This window comes from Lolium rigidum, chromosome 5, assembly GCF_022539505.1.
Source record: "Lolium rigidum isolate FL_2022 chromosome 5, APGP_CSIRO_Lrig_0.1, whole genome shotgun sequence".
Lineage (NCBI taxonomy): Eukaryota > Viridiplantae > Streptophyta > Magnoliopsida > Poales > Poaceae > Lolium > Lolium rigidum.
In genome coordinates, this window is record NC_061512.1 from 46,600,031 (window position 1) to 46,609,620 (window position 9,590).

Consider the following 9,590-nt stretch of genomic DNA (forward strand, 5'->3'; position numbering starts at 1 on the left):
CAAGTGGTTCGTCCCCGACTGCGGCGAGGTAGTCGGTGTCTGATCGCTCGCCGGCAGGGAGAGTCCGAGTGCTCTGTGCTCCGATCTCGGCGTTCGCACGCCTGGAGGTCGCCGGCGACTGGTGGCGGATTAGACCTAGGACCTGATTGCTTTCATATTTTTAGTTCTAGGGTCTGTTATGTAAAAGTGCAGGGCCTTTCTGCGAAGTTTAGGTCTCTCAGGGCAATAGATGTTAAAGGCCTATGCAAAATTTGTAACCGCCCCTCTGGAATATAATTTGCAGCACCGGGGTCTCTGGACCCCAAACTTTGTTCAAAAAAAAAATGATTACTTTTACAATAAACTGTAAGAATGGAAGATTTCAGAGGTAGCGTGCCCATTAAAATCGATGATGATGATGTTTATCACTTCCAAACGAGAAAAAAATAAGACAAGACACCCGGAAAATACCAGGATGCACCGGGTGTAGCATCACTATACAATCGTGTAGAGCAACAGCATGATGACCGGCTCTGGATCGAGGCCTAAGCGGTGCGTATGTACCACCTGTCGCGCATTCAGAGGCGAAGGTGTCCATCTACTTCGCAGGTGTCGTTGCAGAGGAGCGCATGGCGTGGGGCTCGGTGCCAAACCTCGCCGCTCTACCACTCTCTCGTCTTCTTTATATTGGCTGCGGCGACGACCCAGGGAGAGCAGCTGAGAGTCTAAGACTAGCTATACGTTCTAGCATCAAGTTCTCGTCTTGTCTTTGCCGGTGAGCCAGCTACGGCAGAACCGCAGATAGAGCGATCGCCATGAGCGACCAGGCACAGCCAGTCCGCCCCGGCGACGTGTACCCGCCCTATGCCGCCGGCCAGCAGGAGGCACGCCGCCAGCGCGACGAGGTCCTCGCTCGTGATCGGCAGCAGCATGATGACAGCCTCCGGGTCACCGAGACCGACCAGCACGATGGGAGGCGCGTCGTCACCGCCACAGCCGCCGGCCAGGTACACATAGGCACACATGGAACGTTCGAAGATCACCTTTTATGGCGTTTCATCATGTTCACATCGAACGTATGCGCGTGATCTCCGTGAATCGCAGGTGATGGCGCAGTTCACGGTGCCGGCACCGGGCCCGACCGGAGCCATCGGGAAGGCGACGGACGCGGTGACCATCGGCGAGGCGCTGCAGGCCGCGGCGGGTGACGCGCCCGTGGACCTGGCGGACGCGGCGGCGGTGCAGGCGGCCGAGACGCGCGCCACGGGGCTGGGCCGTGTCGTCCCGGGAGGCGTGGCAGCGGCGGCACAGAAGGCCGCCGAGACGAACATGAGGCTCGATGCCGGCGAGGAGAAGGTGCGGCTGAGGGAGGTGGTGGGCAGCGCCACGGGGGTGATGCCGGCGAACAAGGCGGTCACACGGGAGGACGCCCGGAAGGTGGCGGCCGCGGCGGAGAGGAACGCGAGGGGAAGAGGAGGGAGTGATGTGGCTGATGCGGTGGCCGCGGCCGCCGAGATGAACCAGGGAGTCTGACGAGGTAGACTAGCTTAGAGCATCTCTAGCACAGCAGAGCCCGTAAAAACGCGAACCGAAAAATCCGAGTTCAGTGCACCGAACTCATGTTTACGGGCCGAAAAATGGCAGGCGCAAAACAGAGTCTGTAACGAAAACTTAATGCAACATATACAACAATGTATCTTAATTAATCAAATAATCATCCAAATTATTATAACAGTTTTGGGAAAATTGAACAAATGTAAAATGTCTCAACCAAATTACAACAACTTCGGGAAAATTGGACAAATGCACAAATATCTCAACAATGATACATGTGACAAGCAAATGAATGGAATGGTAGGATCAAAGACGACGACCATGTCGCTGCCAGTGGTGCATCTTCAGATCATAGACGAGCTGGGCATGGGTAGTGGAATTCTCAATCTGACGATGTGCCTCAAGGAAAGGTTCAATGCGATCCGGATTACGTTGGGGTTCCACTCGGGTGCCAACATTGTCATAGAAGCAGGGCAAGCTCAAGTCTCTTTCATCCTCGATGATCATGTTGTGAAGAATCACACAACATGTCATGATGTTGACAAGGGTTTTCTTGTCCCAAAATCTGGCTGGGCCACGAACAATGGCAAACCTTGCTTGCAAAACACCAAAAGCTCTCTTAATGTTCTTGCGAGCTGCTTCTTGAGCCTTGGCAAATTCAGCTTCTATTCTATCTTGGGGATCCTTGACAGACTTAACAAAAGTTGCCCAATCCGGATGGATGCCATCGGCTAGGTAATATCCCATTGTGTACTCATTGTTCATGACCTTGTAGTTGCAAGTGGGTGTTTTCCCATTTGCTAATTTAGCAAACAAAGGAGACCTTTGCAGGACGTTGATGTCATTGAGTGTCCCCGGCAAACCAAAAAAACAGTGCCAAATCCACAAATCTTGTGATGCTACGGCCTCAAGGACAATGGTTGCATCTTTGCTCTTGCCACAGTACTGTCCATGCCATGCTTTTGGACAATTCTTCCATGTCCAATGCATACAATCGAGACTACCAAGCATGTCAGGCCAACCTCTTTTCTCATTTATCTCCATCAACCGTTTGGTGTCATCCTAGTTGGGAGCTCGGAGATACGTAGGCCCGTACAACTTGATAATCATGCGAGCAAACTTGCGGCCTGACTCCGTGGTAGTATCTTCGCCAATTCGAAGATACTCGTCGGTGTAATCCGCAGGGATGCCATACGCAATTACCCTCATGGCAGCAGAGATCTTTTGAAAAGCGCTAAAACCCATCACCCGGCGGCATTCCTCGTTGCTTGAAGTAATTCGAATGCAATTCGCAGTCCTTGACGATTCGCACGAACAAGCTACGCCGCATGCGATACCTCCTACGGAACAGATGGGTAGGATAGGTTGGTACCTCGGCGAAGTAGTCCTCCATCAGCTGCTCGTGACCGAGGAGGCGATTCCGCTGGATGTGGTTCCGGCCGAACACGGAGCCGCGCCTCCGATTCAGCAGCTTCGCGCGGTCCTCCAGGTCCTTGACGGCAAGGAGGAGCATGGTGGCCTCCAAGTCGTCATCCTGGAGCAGCTCGTCGAGGTCAGAATCGTTGGAGCTCGACGAATCCGACAGACCGAAATCGTCGCCCGAGCTCATCCTCGATTCCGATGGAGCGGCGGCGGCGGCGGTGGGGGCGGCAGCCGGAGTTGGGCGAGGAACAGCAGGCGGGGTGCGGGGCGACCGGCGCTACCTCCGGGTTGCGGGGCTCGGGCGAATTGGGTGGGGCGGCGGAGTGTGGTGGCGGCGCGGGGAGCGTGGGGGAAGGAGCGAGCGAGCGGTTGCGTCAGCTGAAACTTCAGCGTGCCCTAGATAGGGATCGAGCGTTCGGTTCGCTCGATCGACCCCTACAAATACAGGCCGTTTTGAGTTTACGGTCTCGGCCCGTAAATTTTTTTTCGGTTTTGCCCCTTTTACGGTCACTGATCGGCGCCGTTTTTCGCCCGAACCAGTAAAACGGCGGTTATTTTTTGGTTTTGGCCCGTTTACGGGCTCTGTTAGAGTTGCTCTTAGCTAGTGTAACACGTACGAGACCTTACGTTATACATATGCTCTTTCCTATCCGTGTCGTCGTTGTACGCTTTTTTTTTTTTTTTGTAGAATGATGTCGTTGTTGTATGCACTTTTTTTTTGAGAAAGTTGTGTGCCCTTTTTACCATGAACATACACTGTCATGCATGTACGCGCTCTGTCGGCCGAGAGACAGCCAAGGTGGAAGTTTTCCTATGTGATGCTGTATTTATGCATGTTCCAAATGTGAACTATAGTATTTTTTCTTGTGGGAATGAAAATGAAAAATACGAGATACTTTTTCTAGAAATGATAGACTAATGGAAGTTTAACCTCTAAGGAAACGTTTTATGAGGCCTCTTGGATTAATTTCTTCCTTCTTAGTGGAAGAACAGGGCACTAGTTTCGAAGGTTAAGGGATTTCTAGTTTCGATAGTAACATAATATTGGATTTATTCCTTTTAAATTATCACTTTGTCATCATGATTCTTGGGAGGGGACATCGGGGACATCGGCATGAATTCACCGTTGATAACTTATTTGTGAAAATATATGTCTATTTATATCGCACATAAAAAATCTAGTCATACTTGTTAACATGGTGTGCATGGCTATCTTAGGGAAAGTTCCTTTTACATTATTTTTTCTACTAAAAACAGAAGGTTCTTTGAAGCTGACAAGCTGACATTACATAAGTACATTAGTTTGTAACACGGTGTGTCTAGTTTACGGTTGACCAACTCCGCACCATGAATGCTAAGTCGCCAAAGAACTCCCCGCATCCCAAACCCTAAGTTGATTGCGTTGTTTCAACGAGATCCGTCCGCCGCCGCTCCCAACCATAGTGGGTCAACCTGTTGCGTCAGAGGGGTGCCCTAATGGTGCAATGACATTCGAATAGGATTTGCCTTGCCGTCGTATTCCGAGCACCCTAGACAATAAAAGATGGGTCCGTTGTTCATTCTGGTCCATTCTAGCCCACTCAAGGAGCACAAGTGAAGGCTTGTGGGGAGCTCCTATACGCTGCTTCGAGCGTCATCCAAGGAGCTGCTGCTTCGAGCGTCATCCAAGGAGCACCTACTTATCGCTTTAGCTCTCATGGACCGCTCCAATGCGGCCAAAAAATTATAGGTACATTTATCCTTTTTCTTTGAAAAAATGTTTAATCTACAAAAAAATAGATTAAAAAATGTTAAAACTCGAAAAATGTTCAGATTTTAAAATTATTCAGATTCAAAAAATTTCAAACTCACATAATGTTCAGATTAAAAAATGTCCTGATTTATAAAATGTTTAAACTTAAAAATGTTTCAAATTCAAAAAAATGTTCACATTTTCCATAAAAAGAAACAGAAAACGAAAAACCAACGAAAACGAACGTAACCAGCAAAGAACCGAAGGGGAAAGGAAAAACCGATATACCAAAAAAACCACAAGGAATCTTCTCGATCCTTCCCAAAACCGAACTAGGAGCCCTCCATCGCTCCTTTACTGGGCTGTAGCCCAAATAGGGTTTTTCGTCACCTGTGAGTCGCGCCACCTATGAGCCAACTCATTAAACGGGCTTCATTGGTTTAAGCTAGTTCGTTACGTGACTGTATATTTCTTCTATGAAAGTTGATTTTGTACACTCACGTATAGATGTGGATATTTCTATCTTCGTCTATTGTGCTTTAAGATTTAGATAAAAAGAGAAGAGAGAAAAGAATCTTTTCATCTACTATGGTGGGCACGAATCACGAGCAATGAATGGATGGTGATGAAAACACATGGGTGCACAAAATTATTTTCGTTTTTCTATTTTTTAAAATCAAAAGCATTTCTGTTTCTTCTATTTGAAATTTTTTAATATTTTGAAAATTTTAACCTTTGAAAACTGAAAAAATTTCAATCTGCATGTTCCTCAAGATCTTAACATTTTTATAGTATGAACATTTTTAGAAAATATAAACATTTTTCAAATTTACACCTTTTCCAAAATCTAAAAAAAACAGACCTGATTTTTTGAAAAGTATATCATAAAAATAAAGTAAAACGAAGAAATAAAAACCAGTGCAGAAAACCAGAAGAAGAATAACCATATCTAGAAAACCGAGCCGAAACCGTTAAAAAACAGAAGAGAGAAAAGTGATCGTGACCGAGAAATGGGCCTGGCGGTGTATAGTATTTCCGACGCTATAGCGGCCTTTTTTACATTGCCCGGCCTGTGAGAAATTGATCTTCTCATCTCACGAAAGCCCAATGTTAGCTTATAGAGTACTACAAAGCAATAAAATACGTCGGCGGTTTTTTGCTTCGGGGTCCCGTTTACCTGGCGGCGGCCGGCGAGCGCTTTCCCCGACGTGCTTCCGCACCGCCGGTTCCGGCTGCCGTCGCGCTTCCGCAGATACCGCTCGCATTCTCCGCCGACTAAGAAAGTTCCCCGTCTCCCCTAGAAGGCTAGAACCCCGCCTCTGGCCCTCATGTCTCACCGGAACGCCGTAATCCCTTGCTCTGGCGAGAACCTAATGCGAAAGCTACCTGCCATGGTAATCCCTTGCTTTCCTTTTGTATTTAGAATATGAATGCTGAGTCTGTAGTACCTGAGGAAGTTCAATCAATTGGGGTTGGCTTCAAGTACAAATGAATGGAGTGCCTGAGCTGCCTGCTTACAGGATCCTCTATTTTCTAAGCAGGCCGATCTGCCCGTCGTTCAATTGGAAACAGCTTAGTACAAAATTGAAAATCAGGATGGGAAAGGTGATACATCACGGCAATGAGAAGATAAGGCTATTCCACAGGTTCCCATCTCTCAGCTATTGCATTGCAAATCAAAATCCAGTGCCATATGTTTTTTTGATTCATAGCAATAGCAATACATATGACGAGACCTATAAGCTACAGATCGGGTGGCGCATATAGTTGAGTTCGTAGTCAAACATTCGACAATGCTAATACAAGGAATTACAGCATAACATGCGAAGCAAGTTCCATCAACTGTGTAATACACCATTCATGGTGATATAGTCTTCATGTTTTATGGCATAGGACGATTTGCAGACGAAACAAATGGTTTAGGAGGAACCTGCAGATTGTGCAAACTCCCGGTTAACATGTTTACCACCTTCGTCATCGACGGCCGATTCTTCGGGTTCCACTGGATACACCACAGTGCCACAATAGTCAGTTGTCTCACCTTTTCATTCTCTTCCGCTGTCATTTCGAGATTAAGCTCCAATTCCTGCCCAGCAATAACTTTCTCATAGATCCACTCCGGAAGGTATACCTCGTTCTGGTCCTCAACACTTGGGTCTGAGGGCATCTCCAACCGCGCGACCCAAACGGATGTATTCGGACGTCCGATTTTGGCTGTTTGGGTCGGCTTCCGGAGACGCGGACACACCAGGACGTCCGTGGCTGTTTTTGTTTCCCAGCGCGCAGAGATACCCAATACTATTCATCTTCTCCAACTACTAGTACTACAGACCCAGCCAGCTCCGGCCCCGCCCCGGCGACCTCCGCGCGAACAGGCCATGGCGAGGAGCCCCTCGCGCGCTGCACGGCCATGGCGGGCGTGGCGAGGCTGGCGAGGGCGCGGCGAGCCCCTGCGCGGCCATGGTGGGCGCGGCGATGGGAGCACGGCCGTGGCGGGCGGCGAGGGCGCGGCGAGCCCCTGCGACGGCGCCCCGCGCGGCACTCCGCGGGCCTGTGCGGGCGGCCTGGGCGTGCGGCCTGGGCGGGCGGCGCGGGGCGCGGCCGTGGAAGGCGAGGCGGGGCTCGTCCTGGGCAGCACGCGGAAGAGATGCTGCAGCGCGCGGGCGCCGGCGGAGCAGCAGCGCGCGACCGTGGCCGTGGAAGGCGAGGCGGGGCTCGTCCTGGGCAGCACGCGGAAGAGATGCTGCAGCGCGCGGGCGCCGGCGGAGCATCGGCGCACGGCGCCGGCGGAGCGAGCGGCGCGCGACCGTGGCCGTGGAAGGCGAGGCGGGGCTCGTCCCGGGCAGCACGCGGAAGAGATGCTCTGCAGCGCGCGGGCGCCGGCGGAGCGGCGGCGCGCGCGACCGTGGCCGTGGCTCGCGCGCCGAGCGACCGTGCTCGCGCCGGCCGTGGCGGCGGCCGCCACCCTGCACATCGCCGTCGACGAGCTTTGCCGCCGGAGCTTTTTTTGAAGCAACAACTTTCGGCATGGATGAAAAAAAGTGAGGAGTCGGCGACGGGGTGCGGCCGGCGTGGGCGACGGGAGCAGTTGGCCAGGCCAGCCAAAATCCGGTGGCTATTCCGGTCATCTCCATGGGAAAAAGAGGACAGAGGAGAGAGAACATGTGGGGTCATGTGGACAAAAACGGACGTCCGGAGGTGTCCCGAGCCATCCGGACAGACGCAAAGTCCACCCAGATTTTGGTCAGGTTTGGGTCGCCCCGGACTTAAATGGCCGTCCGTTTTGCATTTGGGGACGCGTTTTTACCCAAACGGACGAAAGTGGTGTCTGTTTTTGGGTTTGGGTCTCCGCGTTGGAGATGCCCTGAGTTCTTCCTTCCACTCACCATTTCCAACACTAACATGCCAAAACTGTATATAGTGTTTGCCCCAATATTTAGACTCTGCATCATGACTTGCATAACGGTATGGGATCATTAAATAGCTACCATTAGTTTGGATTTAGTTAGACTAAAAGTTTGTCATTGTTGCAATTTTGTGTACTTTTTTTAGGCCAATGCGAAGAATAAACTGACTATTCGGAATCTCACATTTATAATAAAAGCTTTATCTTCATCCGTAATATCTTGACTGCACTTTTAATTCTTGTTCTCGATTTTAGGTAGAAATTAAAACCAACGTGGTTAGGTTGATCGTACATCCTAACTCCCGGAGATTGATCTAACTTGCATTGGCGTATGTAGTCAGATCGTCAAGCTCCAGCTCCACCTAAATTAAATTATCATCATCTCATGAAAGGATTGGATGTCTCTGCGCACGCGACGATGGTCCACAATCAACTGAAATTAATAGATGAAATTAATAGATTTGCGGGAGCTAGCAAGTTGGATAACGACGTGGAGTATAATCCGGATGCTCTCTTTGTCAGCGATCGATCTGTCGTACCGAGACCAGATAGCTATGAAAGAAACCCGTGGTTCCAAGATTCCTCTCGCGTACGTACGTTTCTAGACCAGACTTTGCGTGACAGTGAAGTACGCCCCGCCGGCCGGGTGTCACGTGTTGGTACTACGTTACAGCATCTTTTAATTTTTTTTATAAATATGCTTAATTAGTAATCATGTTTTTCTAAGGCACCAAAATCTATATTGGGTACAGTAAAAACTGATAGTCAGATATTTTATCTTTTTGTTTTGCAAAAGATGAATATACGGAGTATTGAGTTTGTGTTGCTAACTGTATATACCATGCATGTGGTATTGATATGTTTCTTTAACTCATGAAAAAATGATGCAATAGAAAGCAGAAGCTCGATAAAAAAAATTCTTGATATCCTTGCGAGAATAGTAAAAAAAATTGTGTTACAAGCACTGATCGACTAGCTAGCTATGTCGGCCGCAGGACAGGATGCATGCATGCATGTTCAATGAATTTATGGAGTAACAAGCATCTCACGGGAAATCTTCAAACAGAGGCTGAGCTAAGCGATTGCCCTTTATTTTCAAATATTTAGAATTCGTATTTCAAAATTTTAAAAAATCTGAATCAAAACTCTGGAGATACCAAATGGTGTAAAATCTTAATACAAATTACTTTATATTCTAGGCTACACAAAAATGACAAATTCTGCCAAATTTTATAGTGAATAGTACATATTTCAAGACTACTAATTTTGTCAGCTTTTGCCAATTTCATGTAGCAAATCAGTTTGAATTGAAATTTTGCACCATTGTAGCATACATCATTGGCTACCTCTAAGATTTTGTTTCAGATTTTTAAAAAAACTTTGAAATACAAATTATATGTTTTGAAAATAAAGAGCTACATGTAGCGCGGCCTCCAGAATGCCACACTCGCATCTCACCCGATTATGATCGCTTATACTTGTCATAATAAATAGTAT

The 9,590-nt window shown here is 48.6% G+C and overlaps 1 protein-coding gene across 1 annotated transcript; it reads left to right on the plus strand.

Moving 5' to 3' along the window:
• The first annotated feature begins 794 nt into the window (after positions 1-794).
• LOC124655921 (late embryogenesis abundant protein D-34-like) lies at positions 795-1,512 on the plus strand. The gene is made up of 2 exons (XM_047194748.1): positions 795-986; positions 1,084-1,512. Exons 1-2 carry the CDS (start codon positions 795-797, stop codon positions 1,510-1,512), a joined length of 621 nt encoding a protein of 206 aa, XP_047050704.1.
• The last annotated feature ends 8,078 nt before the right edge of the window (positions 1,513-9,590 follow it).